General features: G+C 32.7%; 2 protein-coding genes across 4 annotated transcripts in view; one reads left to right on the plus strand and one right to left on the minus strand.

Moving 5' to 3' along the window:
- LOC135138350 (uncharacterized) overlaps nt 1-14998 on the minus strand; it is a 41510-nt gene extending 26512 nt beyond the window's left edge. Inside the window, exons 1-2 of the mRNA XM_064068307.1 lie at nt 14910-14998; nt 4049-4164 (exon numbers count right to left, since the gene is read on the minus strand). Of these exons, the coding sequence (XP_063924377.1) occupies nt 4049-4144 (96 nt within the window). The 5' untranslated portion in view covers nt 4145-4164; nt 14910-14998. The remainder of the gene's footprint in view (nt 1-4048; nt 4165-14909) is intronic.
- Nucleotides 1-21963, plus strand: part of LOC135138742 (uncharacterized) — a 340017-nt gene that overhangs the window by 77026 nt on the left and 241028 nt on the right. The window lies entirely within an intron of this gene.

The following is a 21963-nucleotide window of genomic DNA, read 5'->3' on the forward strand; positions in this document are numbered from 1 at the left end:
AATACAGCGGAAAATGATATTAAAACTAATCCAAGAAATTTATGGACATACATTAATTTAAAGAAAAATTGTACAAGTGTGCCTGGAATTATGTCCCTGAGAGAGAAAGAATTAACCTCGCCCCAGCAAATTGTTGACAGCTTCGCAGAGTTCTTTAGTTCTGTTTTTATTAGTGATACCGACTGTGATAATATGAATTTAAGTGATAATGCCTGTGATAGCTTAAAAATAGGTGATACCATCTGTGATATGCCTACCCTCCATAATTTTGTGATTAATGACGGTGATATTTACAAAGCAGCAAGAAAGTGTAAATCAAATTTCACAATGGGTCCTGATAATATTCCAGCATTTTTAGTGAAAGATTGTATTGTTTGTTTATGTGAACCTCTTTGTTATATATTTAATTTGATTATTACTCAAGCCACTTTTCCAAATAGATGGAAAATATCAAAAGTTATTCCAGTTCACAAGTCAGGCTCTAGAAATAATATTGAATTTTATAGACCTATAGCTTTAATCTCTAATTTCGCTAAGTTGTTTGAGTCCATACTAGCTAAAAATTTACATAGTCATATATCTAGTCGATTAAGTCCTAGTCAACATGGTTTCGTTCAGTATAAATCAACCACTACTAGTTTATGTGATTTCGTTCAATATATATCTAATGGGTTAGAATCCATGGTGCAGGTGGATGTGATTTATACTGATCTTTCCAAAGCATTTGATATTGTTAACCATCGCATTTTACTACACAAGTTACAATCTTTTGGGGTTTGTGGTAATTTAGTTCAATTGTTTTCTTCTATTTTAGTTGATAGAGTACAGTTTGTCGAGTTACGGGGCTATCGTTCTGAGATGTATTCGACTCCCAGTGGGGTTACGCAGGGATCCAATCTTGGTCCCACTTTATTCCTGTTATATTTTAATGATGTGTTATCAAAATTTAAATGCCCCATCTATGTATATGCCGATGACTTGAAAATTACTCACTATGTTTCCTCAGTTGAAGACTGTCGACTCCTGCAGGAGGATTTGAACACTTTTAGCAAAGCGTGTGTTCAGAATAAGCTAAAAATTAATGTAAAAAAATGTAAAGCAATAACTTTTTCGAGATTACTTAACAACGTTCATTTTAAGTATGAATTGGAGGGCGCTGAAATAGAAAGGGTTAATCAAATAAAAGATCTAGGTGTCATTATGGATTCCCGCCTAACTTTTGTTCCCCACATTCAGGATATATGTGTACACGCCACAAAGATGCTTGGTTTTATCTTTAGAAATACGGTAGGATTTACGAGTGTTGACTCTTTGTTAGTTCTATATTATACCTATGTGAGATCGAAATTGGAATATTGTTCAATAGTTTGGGACCCTTACTATAAGACTCATATTAATGCAATTGAACGCATTCAACGTAGATTTTGTAAACATTTACATTTCGTAATACATGGTTATTATCCTCCAAGATCTTATCCAAATGAGAATCTGTTGAAAGACTTTAAGTTATATTCACTTCATAACAGGAGAATATTTGCCAACATTATGTTCTTGTTTAAATTGATACACGGATATATCCAGTGTAGTAGTTTACTTAGGAGGATAGATTTCCACGTACCACGATTGAACTCTCGTCACCCTAATACTTTTTCAATCACCGCCTGTAGAACTAATCAGCATCAGTACTCACCTCTAAATAATATGTGTCGGTGTTATGATAATATTGCACCAAAAGTCGATATTTTTATTGCCAAGATAACCTCTTTTCGTTGTTTGTGCTTAGCTGCCCTTGGACAGTAAGCACGTTCTCTATGTATACGGTTGTAGTGTTGGATTAGATATAGAATACTTTTATTCGTTTATGTACCTACTTACAGTGTTGGGCAGTATCTAGATACTTGTATCTAAATAAAGTATCTAGATACATTTTTGGGTATCTAGTATCTGTATCTAGATACAATCGAATTTAAACACAAAATATCTGTATCTAGATACAAAATTAGTGGCGCAGATACAGATACATTTTTTTATTTCACTTTTTTTTCAGTAATTATTAGTTGAGTTATACTAGTAGTAATTTTTGATACTTCATGTTGGTGATTTTGGTCACATAAACAAAAATACAGGTAAGAGGTCCACTAATAGTGTTCTGTCACGGAAATTTTCATATTTTAAATACCATCATTTCCTACATGGTAGCCTTCAGTACTTATACATCTTTAAATATAATCCCGAGGGGTAATAAATCTAAGCCATCGTAAGATGGTATTTTAAAAACCATAAACCACAATTCACTATTCACTGCGTTTTACCCTTGTCGGGGCAATGTACTTTATCTGTGTACCTGAGCAACCCGGGTCTGGTAGGCCCGCTGGTTGTATTTGTGTTATTAAATAAGAGTAATTTTAATAGTAAAAATATTTGTTTAAGGTATGTTATTATTTTTAAAAAATAATAACTGCGTGTTACATAATGTTGAATTTTTTCAATTAGCACAAATTAGTTTTGTAAACGATTAATCGAATGTGCAATACATATATTTCTCTCGCATAAATCGCATATTTGTTACTGTTTTATATCTTCATTTTTCAGACAAATGTAGCATCTTTTCCTGTTGCCACATGTGTCATTTCTTCACTTTTTCATTGTTGGACCTAACGCGAGGCGGGCTTGACAGGTCCGTTTTGCTCTAGAATGTGCCGATTATGTTTATTAAGTGTAATTATCTTGGTCAATAAAATTAATATTTTTACAACCCTCGGTAGAATAATTTATTGTGATATATTCTCAGAAATCGTGAAACGAGATTAAAATAAAATGAGTTTCAACAAAAATCTGCAAATTTAAAGTTGCACTCTGGTGATTCTGGCCTGCCAGGCAGCCTTTGATCCTATAAGGGGTTAAATACCTTTCTAAGAAATTGTACTTATTTTGTCTTAAACGGAACCAGCAATTCTTCCTAAAATGTATATACCTGCCGCACCGGGATATACGATTACCGGACATGGTCATAAAAACATCGTAAGCTGATATTGAAGAATAATAATTTATGACAGGTTGCTGACAACAGACCTTCAGCACAGAATAATCATTTCCCGTGTCCTTTTGAAATATCAATTTTAATGCTGGAGATAATTATTAGATGTACTCAAACACAATTTGGACACTGTAGTATGGGAATAAAAACAAAAAAAAAATCTTTTTAAGCGTACGTAATAAATATTGCACAATTTGCGACACATCAAACAGCGAAGCGATGGCCTATTTGCAGGAAAAAAGAAAAGATTTTTCAGTCTTGAATAACTATGCTACAGTAAAATGTTTATTTTTTAAATTTAACACCACAATCCCTTCTTCTGCACCTGTGGAACGGGTGTTTAGTAGCGGAAACCAAATTCTGACACCAAGAAGAAATAATTTAGGTGGCAATACGTTCGAAATGTTAATTTTAAAAAATTCCTTAAACAATACATAAAAAAATACATAAACATGTTTTCAGTTATTTTATTCGTCAAGGCTTCAAAAAGTATCTGTATCTGTATCTAGATACATTTCGAAAAAATCGAAAACAATCTGTATCTAGATACTTTTATCTTCCATATATCTGTATCTATATCTAGATACTTTTAAAAGTATCTGTCCCCAACACTGCCTACTTAGTTACTGTTCATGTTTTGAAAATGAGTTTATATGTTATCCTTGTAGACCTTGGTCTGTTGGGTGTAAATAAATATTATTATTATTATTATTATTATTATTATTACACTACATCTATCCCAACTGATATACGTGTCCTTGCAAAAATGTTGATGACGTCATCACAATTTTTTTTTAAATTCCCACTACAAAAATGTAATGAGAAAAAAAACACAATGGGCATGCAGTCGTCAAGTTTCCGACAGCGAGGGAAGTACTGTCTAAACTCTTTAGACCAATTTTTTTAAAGTTTTAATAAATCAAAATACCTAAACGTTCGTTCTTTGCTAGCCCAAAGTTATAATACTTGTTTTGATGAACATAAATTCTCTTCAGAGTGCGAAGTATTTACCTTTTGTGAATGTTTTCTTTGTCTTCTTTTTTCTTTTATTTGCTTTAAATTTTCTTCTAATTTTCTAATTTCTTCTTCTTCGGAACTTGAGTCCATGGTGGCGTTGAGTGTGTTTGCTGAAAGAAAAAAAAATCAAAATTATAACTACCAATTCAAAATACACATAAAACTAAAGGCTGGAAACTCTATTATATTAGCGCATTATTTTTCGATAGGGGGAAAGAATGTTGTTCGGACAAAAATTCGCTACTACAGCAGTTAAAATTCGTAAGCTGAGAACGATAGTGTTATCTTATTGTTATTTATTATTATTATTATTATCTTAAAAAAAAACTTTTATGACTATCTACTATCAAATTCAAATCTAAAATTTAAAAGATTCCAGCAATTACTACGAAACATTTAATGTAATTTTGAAAAGCACTTTTCATAGAGTACATGCCGATATAGTTAAAATTGAAAAAAAAAATTTGGTTTCTACCTTGCATTTATTTTCCACTAACAAAGCTGATGACTATATACTTAAAAAGTCAGCCTTTGTCTTTGAGTAGTGGGATTTCTGTCATTTGTCTAACTGTTGTACATAGAATATTCACACAAAAAAAAATTGGTCTAAAGAGTTTAGACAGTACTTCCCTCGCTGTCGGAAACTTGACGACTGCATGCCTATTGTGTTTTTTTTCTCATTACATTTTTGTAGTGGGAATTTAAAAAAAAATTGCGATGACGTCATCAACATTTTTGCAAGGACACGTATATCAGTTGGGATAGATGTAGTGTAATACTAAGAATAAAATTATTATATTCTCAAATTTTCGGGAAAATGAATTGGGTCGTTTGAATATTGATTTGTAATAATCAATAAAATAACGAAACAATTTACTCACGTATACTTACGTATCAGAGGCAACTGAAAATCGTGTATGTATAAACATTGTTAATTTAAGATGACAGGCGTAACAGCATACGTGAGAGCCAAACACAGAAACTGTAAACAAAACGACCGTCGGTTTTATTGCTTCGACTTCCGCTTATTATATAAAACATTGGGTTTTATTTTAATTCTTGACGGTGAAATTCACAATTGGTTGATTATAAACATGTCTATTTCACATTCGCGGAATCAAGTGAACGCATAAAACAAATGCAGGTCTGTAATGTTAAAGTCGATGTAAATAAGCGTGCTACCCTTATGTTTCAACCGAGTTTTTCCTTTAACAAATTTTGTGTCTACCAAATTGGGTTGGTTGGGGTGTAATACTAATAATAAGTGTTGCCTTTAATTTAATCAATAAAATAAATTGACTTCATTAATTTTTTTGAACCACCTCTTAAGAAAATCTAAAAAATATGAATGGAATGATAAATCACAAGTACAAACTCATCATATTTTTTGCATTTTAGATAGGATTTATTCAGCAAAATTTAAGGGTGACGTCATCAATTTTTTTAGGAGGGATGAACAAATTTTGAACAAAAGTTTACCATGCTTATAATAACTTTAAAATATTCCCAAGATTTCAAAGCATTCGGTTTTGTAATTCCTGATTAAATCGATAAAATAAATTCACGCCTTCATTAATTTTTTTGAGTCACCCTGCATATGCAAATCCAAAAATATGAATGGAATGATAAATCACAAGTACAGACTCATCATATTTTGTACATTTTAGATACGATTTATTCGGAAAACTTTTGAGCTGACGTCATCAGTTTTTTGTAGAAGATAACCAAATATATTTTGACTAAAAATTTATTATGCTCTTTATAACCTTAAAACATCTGCAAGATTTCAAAGCATTCGGTTTTGTAGTTCCTGATTAAATCAATAAAATAAATTTACGCATTCATTAATTTTTTTGAGTCACTCTGTATATGCAAATCCAAAAAATATGAATGGAGTGATAAATGACAAGTACAGGCTCATCATATTTTGTACATTTTAGATATGATTTATTCGGCAACCTTTCGAGCTGACGTCATCAAGTTTTTGGAGGGGATAAGCAAATATATTTTGACTAAACATTTATTATGCTCTTTATGACCTTAAAACATCTGCAAGATTTCAGAGCATTCGGTTTTGTAGTTCCTGATTAAATCAATAAAATATATTTACGCATTCATTAATTTTTTTGAGTCACCCTGTATATGCAAATCCAAAAAATATTAATGGAGTGATAGTTCACAAGTACAGACTCATCATATTTTGTACATTTTAGATATGATTTATTCCACAAACTTTTGAGCTGACGTCATCAAGTTTTTGGAGGGGATAAGCAAATATTTTTTGACTAAAGATTTATGATGCTCTTTATAGCCTTAAAACATCTGCAACATTTCAAAGCATTCTGGTTAGCAGATTAAAAATTAAATTTCAAAATGTTGTTTTATAATTTTGATTTTTTTTCCAAAAATCTGGACGTTTCGGGTGAAAAGTCGATTCAGAGTTGTAAACTACATGTGTAGGACTATGTTATTTTATACAATTGAAAACCCATTTACTATGTACAATTTTGAAGTGACGTCATCGCTTTAGTGGTGGGGATGATTCGACAAATTTTGGTTAGCGTTTTACCATCTACATGATATTCTTAATATAAGTACAAAATTTCACAACAATCGGTCGAGTACTTTCGGAGATTATCTGTCTAATAAAAATCCGTGACAACAGACGGACAGACGGACAGACGGACAGACGGACAGACGGACAGACGGACAGACAGACGGAAATGGGAGACCTATTTCTTCGTCTTCTAGGGGTCATGAAAGATCGAGAAAACGTAAAAGTAGAGAGTCGGCCGACGGACTCGATTACAATACTTCCTTTGCTTACGCTCGGGAAGTAAAAATGGTCTAAACTGATTTAGACAGAACTTCAAATACAGCTTCTTCAGAATTTATATTATAATTCACAAAATTTAATTTTGTGAATTATACACTGACCGGCAAAAGAACCGGCCATCCTGGAAAATTTTGCAAAACCGAACCTTAAAAATTATTAATTTAACTAGTGATCGTTATTTTATTAAGGAACCATTCACTAGAAGGAGACAAATAAACGCAGAATTAAATTTAATTTAACAAAATAACAGAAACAGAGTGAGAATTTGAGAGACGTCTGTAAGAGTTAACGGAATTGTTTACAACAACAGCCTCTTTTATCATTTTTTACTTCCCGAGCGTAAGCAAAGGAAGTATTGTAATCGAGTCCGTCGGCCGACTCTCTACTTTTACGTTTTCTCGATCTTTCATGACCCCTAGAAGACGAAGACATAGGTCTCCCATTTCCGTCTGTCTGTCCGTCCGTCTGTCTGTCCGTCTGCCGTCCCGGATTTTTATTAGACAGATAATCTCCGAAAGTACTCGACCGATTGTTGTGAAATTTTGTACTTATATTAAGAATATCATGTAGATGGTAAAACGCTAACCAAAATTTGTCTAATCATCCCCACCACTAATGCGATGACGTCACTTCAAAATTGTACATAGTAAATGGGTTTTCAATTGTATAAAATAACATAGTCCTACACATGTAGTTTACAACCCTGAATCGACTTTTCACCCGAAACGTCCAGATTTTTGGAAAAAAAATCAAAATTATAAAACAACATTTTGAAATTTAATTTTTAATCTGCTAACCAGAATGCTTTGAAATGTTGCAGATGTTTTAAGGCTATAAAGAGCATCATAAATCTTTAGTCAAAAAATATTTGCTTATCCCCTCCAAAAACTTGATGACGTCAGCTCAAAAGTTTGTGGAATAAATCATATCTAAAATGTACAAAATATGATGAGTCTGTACTTGTGATCTATCACTCCATTCATATTTTTTGGATTTGCATATACAGGGTGACTCAAAAAAATTAATGAATGCGTAAATATATTTTATTGATTTAATCAGGAACTACAAAACCGAATGCTCTGAAATCTTGCAGATGTGTTAAGGTCATAAAGAGCATAATAAATGTTTAGTCAAAATATATTTGCTTATCCCCTCCAAAAACTTGATGACGTCAGCTCGAAAGTTTGCCGAATAAATCATATCTAAAATGTACAAAATATGATGAGCCTGTACTTGTAATTTATCACTCCATTCATATTTTTTGGATTTGCATATACAGGGTGACTCAAAAAAATTAATGAATGCGTAAATATATTTTATTGATTTAATCAGGAACTACAAAACCGAATGCTCTGAAATCTTGCAGATGTGTTAAGGTCATAAAGAGCATAATAAATGTTTAGTCAAAATATATTTGCTTATCCCCTCCAAAAAATTGATGACGTCAGCTCGAAAGTTTGCCGAATAAATCCTATCTAAACTGTAAAAATATGATGAGTCTGTACTTGTAATTTATCACTCCATTCATATTTTTTGGATTTGCATATACAGGGTGACTCAAAAAAATTAATGAATGCGTAAATATATTTTATTGATTTAATCAGGAACTACAAAACCGAATGCTCTGAAATCTTGCAGATGTGTTAAGGTCATAAAGAGCATAATAAATGTTTAGTCAAAATATATTTGCTTATCCCCTCCAAAAAATTGATGACGTCAGCTCGAAAGTTTGCCGAATAAATCCTATCTAAACTGTAAAAATATGATGAGTCTGTACTTGTAATTTATCACTCCATTCATATTTTTTGGATTTGCGTATACAGGGTGACTCAAAAAAATTAATGAATGCGTAAATATATTTTATTGATTTAATCAGGAACTACAAAACCGAATGCTCTGAAATCTTGCAGATGTGTTAAGGTCATAAAGAGCATAATAAATGTTTAGTCAAAATATATTTGCTTATCCCCTCCAAAAACTTGATGACGTCAGCTCGAAAATTTGCCGAATAAATCATATCTAAAATGTACAAAATATGATCAGTCTGTACTTGTGATCTATCACTCCATTCATATTTTTTGGATTTGCATATACAGGGTGATTCAAGAAAATAAATGAAAACGTAAATTTATTTTACTGATTCACTCAGGAACTACAAAACCGAATGCTTCGAAATCTTGAAGATATTTTAAAATTATCATAAGCATGGTAAATTTTTGATCAAAACGTATTTGGTCGTCCCCCCTAAAAAATTTATGACGTCACCACAAAATTTTGCTGAATAAATCCTATCTAAAATGTGCAAAATATGGTGAGTCTCTGCTTGTGATTTATCATTCCATTCAAATTTTTTCGATTTGCATATACAGGGTGACTCAAAAAAATTAATGAATGCGTAAATTTATTTTATTGATTTAATCAGGAACTACAAAACCGAATGCTTTGAAATCTCGCAGATGTTTTAAGGTTATAAAGAGCATAATAAATTTTTAGTCAAAATAGATTTGGTTATCTTCTACAAAAAACTGATGACGTCAGCTCTAAAGTTTGCCGAATAAATCGTATCTAAAATGTACAAAATGTGATGAGTCTGTACTTGTGATTTATCATTCCATTCATATTTTTGGATTTGCATATGCAGGGTGACTCAAAAAAATTAATGAAGGCGTGAATTTATTTTATCGATTTAATCAGGAATTACAAAACCGAATGCTTCGAAATCTTGGGAATATTTTAAAGTTATTATAAGCATGGTAAACTTTTGTTCAAAATGTATTTTGTTCATCCCTCCTAAAAAAATTGATGACGTCACCCTTAAATTTTGCTGAATAAATCCTATCTAAAATGCAAAAAATATGATGAGTTTGTACTTGTGATTTATCATTCCATTCATATTTCTACTTCCCGAGCGTAAGCAAAGGAAGTATTGTAATCGAGTCCGTCGGCCGACTCTCTACTTTTACGTTTTCTCGATCTTTCATGACCCCTAGAAGACGAAGAAATATGTCTCCTATTTCCGTCTGTCTGTCCGTCTGTCCGTCTGTCCGTCTGTCCGTCTGTCCGTCTGTCCGTCTGTCCGTCCGTCTGTCCGTCCGTCTGTCCGTCCGTCTGTCCGTCTGCCGTCCCGGATTTTTATTAGACAGATAATCTCCGAAAGTACTCGACCGATTGTTGTGAAATTTTGTACTTATATTAAGAATATCATGTAGATGGTAAAACGCTATCCAAAATTTGTCTAATCATCCCCACCACTAATGCGATGACGTCACTTCAAAATTGTACATAGTAAATGGGTTTTCAATTGTATAAAATAACATAGTCCTACACATGTAGTTTACAACTCCGAATCGACTTTTCACCCGAAACGTCCAGATTTTTGGAAAAAAAATCAAAATTATAAAACAACATTTTGAAATTTAATTTTTAATCTGCTAACCAGAATGCTTTGAAATGTTGCAGATGTTTTAAGGCTATAAAGAGCATCATAAATCTTTAGTCAAAAAATATTTGCTTATCCCCTCCAAAAACTTGATGACGTCAGCTCAAAAGTTTGTGGAATAAATCATATCTAAAATGTACAAAATATGATGAGTCTGTACTTGTGATCTATCACTCCATTCATATTTTTTGGATCTGCATATACAGGGTGACTCAAAAAAATTAATGAATGCGTAAATATATTTTATTGATTTAATCAGGAACTACAAAACCGAATGCTCTGAAATCTTGCAGATGTTTTAAGGTCATAAAGAGCATAACAAATGTTTAGTCAAAATATATTTGCTTATCCCCTCCAAAAACTTGATGACTTAAGCTCGAAAGTTTGCCGAATAAATCATATCTAAAATGTACAAAATATGATGAGCCTGTACTTGTCATTTATCACTCCATTCATATTTTTTGGATTTGCATATAGAGAGTGACTCAAAAAAATTAATGAATGCGTAAATATATTTTATTGATTTAATCAGGAACTACAAAACGGAATGCTCTGACATCTTGCAGATGTTTTAAGGTTATAAAGAGCATAATAAATGTTTAGTCAAAATATATTTGCTTATCCCCTCCAAAAACTTGATGACGTCAGCTCGAAAATTTGCCGAATAAATCATATCTAAAATGTACAAAATATGATCAGTCTGTACTTGTGATCTATCACTCCATTCATATTTTTTGGATTTGCATATACAGGGTGATTCAAGAAAATAAATGAAAGCGTAAATTTATTTTACTGATTTACTCAGGAACTACAAAACCGAATGCTTCGAAATCTTGAAGATATTTTAAAATTATCATAAGCATGGTAAATTTTTGATCAAAACGTATTTGGTCGTCCCCCCTAAAAAATTTATGATGTCACCACAAAATTTTGCTGAATAAATACTATCTAAAATGTACAAAATATTTTTTTTTTCCTCTCTCTTCTTGTGATTTATCATTCCATTCAAATTTTTTCGATTTGCATATATAGGGTGACTCAAAAATTAATGAATGCGTAAATTTATTTTATTGATTTAATCAGGAACTACAAAACCGAATGCTTTGAAATCTTGCAGATGTTTTAAGGTTATAAAGAGCATAATAAATTTTTAGTCAAAATATATTTGGTTATATTCTACAAAAACTGATGACGTCAGCTCAAAAGTTTGCCGAATAAATCGTATCTAAAATGTACAAAATATGATGAGTCTGTACTTGTGATTTATCATTCCATTCATATTTTTCGATTTGCATATGCCGGGTGACTCAAAAAAATTAATGAAGTCGTGAATTTATTTTATTTTATCGATTTAATCAGGAATTACAAAACCGAATGCTTTAAAATCTTGGGAATATTTTAAAGTTATTATAAGCATGGTAAACTTTTGTTCAAAATGTATTTGTTCATCCCTGCTAAAAAAATTGATGACGTCACCCTTAAATTTTGCTGAAAATTTCCAATCATATTTTTTAGATTTTCTTAAGAGGTGGTTCAAAAAAATTAATGAAGTCAATTTATTTTATTGATTAAATTAAAGGCAACACTTATTATTAGTATTACACCCCAACGAACCCAATTTGGTAGACACAAAATTTGTTAAAGGAAAAACTCTGTTGAAACATAAGGTTAGCACGCTTATTTACATCGACTTTAACATTACAGACCTGCATTTGTTATATGCGTTCACTTGGTTCCGCGAATGTGAAATAGACATGTTTATAATCAACCAATTGTGAATTTCACCGTCAAGAATTAAAATAAAACCCAATGTTTTACATGATAAGCGGAAGTCGAAGCAATAAAACCGATGGTCGTTTTGTTTACAGTTTCTCTGTTTGACTCTCACGTATGCTGTTACGCCTGTCATCTTAAATTAAGAATGTTTATACATACACGATTTTCAGTTGCCTCTGACACGTATACGTGAGCAAATTGTTTCGTTATTTTATTGATTATTACAAATCAATATTCAAAACGACCCAATTCATTTTCCCGAAAATTTGAGAATATAATAATTTTATTCTAAGTATTACACAACATCTATCCCAACTGATATACGTGTCCTTGCAAAAATGTTGATGACGTCATCGCAATTTTTTTTTAAATTCCCACTACAAAAATGTAATGAGAAAAAAAACACAATAGGCATGCAGTCGTCAAGTTTCCGACAGCGAGGGAAGTACTGTCTAAACTCTTTAGACCAATTTTTTAGATTTTCTTAAGAGGTGGTTCAAAAAAATTAATGAAGTCAATTTATTTTATTGATTAAATTAAAGGCAACACTTATTATTAGTATTACACCCCAACGAACCCAATTTGGTAGACACAAAATTTGTTAAAGGAAAAACTCTGTTGAAACATAAGGTTAGCACGCTTATTTACATCGACTTTAACATTACAGACCTGCATTTGTTATATGCGTTCACTTGGTTCCGCGAATGTGAAATAGACATGTTTATAATCAACCAATTGTGAATTTCACCGTCAAGAATTAAAATAAAACCCAATGTTTTATATAATAAGCGGAAGTCGAAGCAATAAAACCGATGGTCGTTTTGTTTACAGTTTCTCTGTTTGACTCTCGCGTATGCTGTTACGCCTGTCATCTTAAATTAAGAATGTTTATACATACACGATTTTCAGTTGCCTCTGATACGTATACGTGAGTAAATTGTTTCGTTATTTTATTGATTATTACAAATCAATATTCAAAACGACCCAATTCATTTTCCCGAAAATTTGAGAATATAATAATTTTTATTCTTAGTATTACACTACATCTATCCCAACTGATATACGTGTCCTTGCAAAAATGTTGATGACGTCATCGAAATTTTTTTTTAAATTCCCACTACAAAAATGTAATGAGAAAAAAAACACAATAGGCATGCAGTCGTCAAGTTTCCGACAGCGAGGGAAGTACTGTCTAAACTCTTTAGACCAATTTTTTTAAGAAAATATCGTACTTTGTCTGCTTCGCCTCTTGGTAAATCACCTTAGTACTCAGCTGTAATCAACCTCATTTCACTCGAGTTAGTAATCTACTAATCCCAACTTAATTCATGTAACATGTTTGGATCACGCCTCGAGTTTAGTAGATGGAATTATCCGAAATCAATATGAAGATGTCAATGGTTTAATTCCCAACGTAAAGAAAGTATTTCTTAAAGCTCAAGCCTTTCAAGAAACCTTGCCGAATTGTTCATTGCCTCCAGAACCGGTTCTGCTAAAATGGGAAACATGGATTGAAGCGGCAATAGGTATATTATTGTGATCATATTGATATAAAAAAAAGTACGTTTATTGCTATTCATAATTTTGCTGTGTAATTATAAATTAAATAAAACTTTTTAGGTTATTGTGAAATTTAATTCCACAGTGTCGAAATGCATCGACGATTGACCATCTTAAAAACAAGCATAATTAGATTAGAGACCACTGGCTGACCTTGAATCAGTCTGTGGATATAGTATAAACGATTCTAAAATACTTCGAGGAAAGCATTTAAAAAGCTGCAAGATACTTGACAAAAAAATATCGGATAAAAAAAGCTTAAATTTCAGCAAATTATTATTACAAAGCGAGAATGTAGAAAAAGTTTTAAAAATGAAATCCACTGAAATTTCTAATTTTAAATATTCTTCTTTAGCATCGTGTGATGTTGAGAGATCATTTTCTAGACAAAAAAGTGTCTTAACAGACAAAATGAAACATTTTTCGGCAGAAAATTTTGAAAAATATTTAATTTGTTATGCAAATTTTAACGATTTAATATTATGATCGCTAATTATTATGTAAAATAATAAAATAAATACAGGGTTAGCATAAAGTCCCGGAACGGTGGAATAACTTCGTTATTTGAAAAAATTTTTTTTTCTGAATTTTGCTTTGGATATATATTTGAACATGGCGACTTGATTACAATTTTTATTTAACATCGAAAATGCCGAAATGTTTTATTGTATTTCAGGAGCGAGGGAGGTTCTGTCGAAACAACTTTCGACCAATTTTTTTTCAGTAGAAATAAACATATTTATAATTTCTGAAATTAGTTTTTTATTCTGCATCAGAAAATGTCAAAAAAATCTGGGTGTTCCAATAAAACAAAAAAAATTAGGCGGCCTTGTGGGTCAAACCGAAAGCCATAATAAAAGGAAAAATAATGTAATCAAGTCGCCATGTTTAACTATACATCCACATCACATTTCTAAAATATAGATCTGAAATATAACCAGACGTTGCGTAAAATTTGTTTTTCCTAAAACAACTCTAAAGCGCCTATTTTGCCATTTTCGTGTCTAAATTCACAATTGTTATAGCTCACTTTGGCTTTTTTTTAGTCTAAAATTCGGTCTTTATTATTATACCATTAAAACACAAATTTGGAAATTTACCAGAGATAGAAATGCAAGTTTTAGGCCTGATGTGTTGTATATATTGATAGAAGCAATGCAAGTTATAATAAATTCGTTAACGATTATTACATACAATAAAAAATAAGCGTACTTGGTAAATTCTGACTGTAATTTTCAACTTACCCGTCAGGAAGTTCACTTATTTATAATCACAAAAACTTTTATTAAATATGTTTACAATTAACGTATCACTTTATTACGGTAATCTTTTAAGTCATCCGTATTACAATAATCAGCATGTTTTTTAATGTTGTTCTTTATATACTATATTCTAAAGGTGGGGATAGCATATCTGATAAGTTGGTGTTATCAAGAGAAAAACCTTCAAGATCTGGAAACTCCAAAACCTGGTAAATGGTTAATTTAATGTTTTCTCCATGGTTTTTTTCCATTTTTCATACGTACGCAGATTTAGATTTATTAACAAAAGTAGCAATAAAGTAAAATAAAATAAAGCAAACAAGAGATCAAGTAGTAATATGTAATTTATGGCGGGGTGAATAGCTATAATATTAATTTAAAACAAAAAATTGATCTAAAGAGTTTAGACAGTAGGTACTTCCTTCGCTGTCGGAAACTTGACGACTGCATGCTATTGTGTTTTTTTTTTTCATTACATTTTTGTAGTGGGAATTTAAAAAAAAATTGCGATGACGTCATCAACATTTTTGCAAGGACACGTATATCAGTTGAGATAGATGTAGTGTAATACTAAGAATAAAAAAATTGGTCTAAAGAGTTTAGACAGTGCTTCCCTCGCTGTCGGAAACTTGACGACTGCATGCCTATTGTGTTCTTTTTCTCATTACATTTTTGTAGTGGGAATTTAAAAAAAAATTGTGATGACGTCATCAACATTTTTGCAAGGACACGTATATCAGTTGGGATAGATGTAGTGCAATACTAAGAATAAAATTATTGTATTCCCAAATTTTCGGGAAAATGAATTGGGTCGTTTTGAATATTGATTTCTTATAATCAATAAAATAACGAAACAATTTACTCACGTATACGGCGCCAGTGTGTAATATCTAGAGAGCGGATTTCTGTCGGGCTAGGCAAGGCCAAACTCGGTACGGCTCGTACGGGATGCGAATTCATTGCGGTTGCGGACTGCACTTCGTTTATTTGAGATTAGAATAACGCTGTTTCATTGCACTCTGCTGTTAATTCCCGTTCTCATTTACTTAGCCGTTTGATTAATAAATCGTTAATTATATTTATGGAATTAGTACTGATTAAATTCAGTGATTATCTATCACCCGCTACTGAGTCCCGGCGATCCAGCGCGTCACCACCTATAATCGTGATGTAGCCCGACAAAAATCCGCTGTCTAGTAATATGAAAGGCAACTGAAAATCGTTTATGTATAAACATTCTTAATTTAAGATGACAAGCGTAACAGCATACGTGAGAGTCAAACAGAGAAACTGTAAACAAAACGACCATCGGTTTTATTGCTTCGACTTCCGCTTATTATATAAAACATTGGGTTTTATTTTAATTCTTGACGGTGAAATTCACAATTGGTTGATTATAAACATGTCTATTTCACATTCGCGGAACCAAGTGAGCGCATAAAACAAATGCAGGTCTGTAATGTTAAAGTCGATGTAAATAAGCGTACTACCCTTATGTTTCAACCGAGTTTTTCCTTTAACAAATTTTGTGTCCACCAAATTGGGTTGGTTGGGGTGTAATACTAATAATAAGTGTTGCCTTTAATTTAATCAATAAAATAAATTGACTTCATTAATTTTTTTGAACCACCTCTTAAGAAAATCTAAAAAATATCATCATATTTTTTGCATTTTAGATAGGATTTATTCAGCAAAATTTAAGGGTGACGTCATCAATTTTTTAGGAGGGATGAACAAATACATTTTGAACAAAAGTTTACCATGCTTATGCGACGAAATTCTGGATGATGGGACGGACGGTCGGGTGACGGTCCGGAATCTCGCCGATAACATATGGGGTGGCGGCGTACTTGGGTGCCAAGCTTTGGGTCGACTAGTATCGCTGATGTCAGTAACACGTCTGGTCGACCAAGCTTATGCGGCTACCTTCACGCCGCCGGGGGTGGCGCCTTCGGTCAGGAGCGGCGGTCGCTCGGGCGCCAGCTCCCTCTCCGGGGGAGGGAGCGCCGGGATGCTCTAAAGCCGGAGACACGGAATTCAGGTGATGAGCCGCCGCGAAAACCCGAGAATAATAAATAAAACGGCAAGAGGATATTTTATAACAAAATAGGGTTTATTCCCTACCACCAGCTACACGGTCTAAAATAATAAAACTTACGGCTAAGCAACTTAAATCACTAAACAACGGTTTTACAACAAAAGAATTAAAGTCCGGCACGGTCGTTCCTCCTGGGCGGCGACTTCCTTCAGGCCGGGGCTCCTCTTGGCTCTCGAGGCGGCGACCTTGAGTTCTGGAAATCGCGCGAATACGGTACGGCGACCCGAGAGGGGAGCGCGGTGACGGTAACGACGCGTGCACGACGGTGTCGACTTTCAACGGTAACAAAAAAACGCGGTGGCGGTGACACGGTTTCTCGCTCGGGGGTGGCGATTCCAAAACCGGTACTAACACGGGCAGACGACCCAAAAAGGTACTTACGGTGGTCGGAGGGTCGAACTGCTCACTTGGTCACACTTCTCCAAACCAAAAACAGCCAAAATCGCCACAGCACTTCCGCACTCTCTGGAGTTGCAGGTAAGAGTCCCCTTTCTCGGCCGCGGCGGCGCGGCGAGCGCGAATTTACCCCCGGCTCTCGCGGTACGCGTTACGGTTTCCGGCCCGCGAAAATTCGCTTCGTTACACTTATAATAACTTTAAAATATTCCCAAGATTTCAAAGCATTCGGTTTTGTAATTCCTGATTAAATCGATAAAATAAATTCACGCCTTCATTAATTTTTTTGAGTCACCCTGCATATGCAAATCCAAAAATATGAATGGAATGATAAATCACAAGTACAGACTCATCATATTTTGTACATTTTAGATACGATTTATTTGGCAAACTTTTGAGCTGACGTCATCAGTTTTTTGTAGAAGATAACCAAATATATTTTGACTAAAAATTTATTATGCTCTTTATAACCTTAAAACATCTGCAAGATTTCAAAGCATTCGGTTTTGGGGTTCCTGATAAAATCAATAAAGTAAATTTACGCATTCATTAATTTTTTTGAGTCACCCTGTATATGCAAATCTAAAAAATATGAATGGAATGATAAATCACAAGAAGAGACTCACCATATTTTGTACATTTTAGATAGGATTTATTCAGCAAAATTTTGTGGTGACGTCATAAATTTTTTAGGGGGGACGACCAAATATATTTTGATCAAAAATTTACCATGCTTATGATAATTTTAAAATATCTTCAAGATTTCGAAGCATTCGGTTTTGTAGTTCCTGAGTAAATCAGTAAAATAAATTTACGCTTTCATTTATTTTCTTGAATCACCCTGTATATGCAAATCCAAAAAATATGAATGGAGTAATAGATCACAAGTACAGACTGATCATATTTTGTACATTTTAGATATGATTTATTCGGCAAATTTTCGAGCTGACGTCATCAAGTTTTTGGAGGGGATAAGCAAATATATTTTGACTAAACATTTATTATGCTCTTTATGACCTTAAAACATCTGCAAGATTTCAGAGCATTCGGTTTTGTAGTTCCTGATTAAATCAATAAAATATATTTACGCATTCATTAATTTTTTTGAGTCACCCTGTATATGCAAATCCAAAAAATATGAATGGAGTGATAAATTACAAGTACAGACTCATCATATTTTTACAGTTTAGATAGGATTTATTCGGCAAACTTTCGAGCTGACGTCATCAATTTTTTGGAGGGGATAAGCAAATATATTTTGACTAAACATTTATTATGCTCTTTATAACCTTAAAACATCTGCAAGATTTTAAAGCATTCGGTTTTGTAGTTTCTGAGTAAATCAGTAAAATAAATTTACGCATTCATTAATTTTTTTGAGTCACCCTGTATATGCAAATCCAAAAAATATGAATGGAGTGATAGATCACAAGTACAGACTCATCATATTTTGTACATTTTAGATATGATTTATTCAACAAACTTTTGAGCTGACGTCATCAAGTTTTTGGAGGGGATAAGCAAATATTTTTTGACTAAAGATTTATGATGCTCTTTATAGCCTTAAAACATCTGCAACATTTCAAAGCATTCTGGTTAGCAGATTAAAAATTAAATTTCAAAATGTTGTTTTATAATTTTGATTTTTTTTCCAAAAATCTGGACGTTTCGGGTGAAAAGTCGATTCAGAGTTGTAAACTACATATGTAGGACTATGTTATTTTATACAATTGAAAACCCATTTACTATGTACAATTTTGAAGTGACGTCATCGCATTAGTGGTGGGGATGATTAGACAAATTTTGGTTAGCGTTTTACCATCTACATGATATTCTTAATATAAGTACAAAATTTCACAACAATCGGTCGAGGACTTTCGGAGATTATCTGTCTAATATAAATCTGGGACGGCAGACGGACAGACGGACAGACGGACAGACAGACGGAAATTGGAGACATATTTCTTCGTCTTCTAGGGGTCATGAAAGATCGAGAAAACGTAAAAGTAGAGAGTCGGCCGACGGACTCGATTACAATACTTCCTTTGCTTACGCTCGGGAAGTAATTATTGTATTCCCAAATTTTCGGGAAAATGAATTGGGTCGTTTTGAATACTGATTTGTTATAATCAATAAAATGACGAAACAATTTACTCACGTATACGGCGCCGGTGAGAGGCAACTGAAAATCGTTTATGTATAAGCATTCTTAATTTACGATGACAAGCGTAACAGCATACGTGAGAATCAAACAGAGAAACTGTAAACAAAACGACCATCGGTTTTATTGCTTCGACTTCCGCTTATTATATAAAACATTGGGTTTTATTTTAATTTTTGGCGGTGGAATTCACAATTGGTTGATTACAAACATGTCTATTCCACATTCGCGGAACCTAGACAGCGCACAAAACAAATGCACGTCTGTAATGTTAAAGTCGATGTAAATAAGCGTGCTACCCTTATGTTTCAACCGAGTTTTTACTTTAAAAAATTTTGTGTCTACCGAATTGGGTTGGTCCAATGTAATACTAATAATAAGTGTTGCCTTTAATTTAATCAATAAAATAAATTGACTTCATTAATTTTTTTGAGCCACCTCTTAAGAAAATCTAAAAAGTATGAATGGAATGATAGATAAATCACAAGTACAAACTCATCATATTTTTTGCATTTTAGATAGGATTTATTCAGCCAAATTTAAGGGTGACGTCATCAATTTTTTTTAGGAGGGATGAACAAATACATTTTGAACAAAAGTTTACCATGCTTATAATAACTTTAAAATATCTCCAAGATTTCAAAGCATTCGGTTTTGTAATTCCTGATTAAATCGATAAAATAAATTCACGCATTCATCAATTTTTTTGAGTCACCTGTATATGCAAATCCAAAAATATGAATGGAATGATAAATCACAAGTTCAGACTCACCATATTTTGTACATTTTAGATAGGATTTATTCAGCAAAATTTTGGGGTGAAGTCATCAATTTTTTAGGGGGGATGAGCAAATACATTTTGATAAAAAATTTACGATGCTTATGATAACTTTAAAACATCTCCAAGATTTCAAAGCATTCGGTTCTGTAATTCCTGATTAAATCAATAAAATAAATTGACGCATTCATTAATTTTCATCCTGTATATGCAAATCGAAAAAATTTGAATGGAGTGATATATCACAAGTACAGACGCATCATATTTTGTACATTTTAGATAGGATTTATTCGGCAAACTTTTGAGCTGACATCATCAAGTTTTTGGAGGGGATAACCAAATATATTTTGACTAAAGATTTATGATGCTCTTTATAGCCTTAAAAGATCTGAAACATTTCAAAACATTCGGGTTAGCATATTCAAAATTAAATTGCAAAATGTTGTTTTATAATTTTGATTTTTTTTCCAAAAATCTGGACGTTTCGGGTAAAAACTGAATTCGGAGTCGTAAACTACATGTGTAGGACTATGTTATTTTATACAATTTAAGACCCATTTACTACGTACAATTTTGAAGTGACGTAATCGCATTAGTGGTGGGGATGATTAGACAAATTTTGGTTAGCGTTTTACCATCTACATGATATTCCTAATATAAGTACAAAATTTCACAGCAATCGGTCCAGTACTCTCGGAGATTATCTGTCTAATAAAAATCCGGGACGCCAGACAGACGGACAGACGGACAGACAGATGGAAATGGAATACCTATTTCTTCGTCTTTTAGGGGTCATGAAATATCGAGAAAACGTAAAAGTAGAGAGTCGGCCGACGGACTCGATTACAATACTTCCTTTGTTTACGCTCGGGAAGTAAAAATTATCTTCCTAAATTAATTTTTGTGTTTACTGATAACTATGGCGTACTAACTTCAGGTGTTTGTGGACGAAACACCATCGGATGATTATGAAGTATAGCTTAATGTACTTGCATGCTTAAATGAGAGTGAGTTTCATTTAATTTTTTGTTTAAACGTCGTAATAAATCAATAAACGCATCATCCACTGGTGTGCTTGGACATAATTTACATTTTAAATTCATCGCTTTTTGGTTACATACTACCGTAAATACTTATTTTAAAACCTAGATTTAAGACAACGATAAACATGAAGTGTTTATTGGCGCCTTGGTTAAAAAATTTGCAATCAAATCTTATTTAAGTAATAATTCACATTTATCTACTTGTTTCCATTTGCGTCATATTAGCTAAGATATAATCTATTTTCAAGGAATTGGTTTCTCAATTCATTTATATTCAATACAGTACATGAAGACAAAACAAAGTTGGCGCTCAAATAGCAAAAACTTTTTGTACATCTTCTCCTGATATTTTTTTAATTATAAAAAAAATAATCGCCGGAAACTTGTCACAATTTTGTGGAAAATTTATTGGTGTTTTTGACGGTTGACAGAGAAACCGAAATTAAACAGAAACCCTTATGTAACAAATTTCACAAGTTCAAAGACATTGTCCTCCAACATGGTTATTCCCTCATCGACGTCAGTGAAACATGGTTGTCTTTTCTTAATTTTAAAATTTT

This window comes from Zophobas morio, unplaced genomic scaffold (genome assembly GCF_036711695.1).
Source record: "Zophobas morio isolate AGI-343-1 ecotype UQ-CSIRO unplaced genomic scaffold, CSIRO_AGI_Zmor_V1 ptg000030l, whole genome shotgun sequence".
NCBI classification, from domain to species: domain Eukaryota; kingdom Metazoa; phylum Arthropoda; class Insecta; order Coleoptera; family Tenebrionidae; genus Zophobas; species Zophobas morio.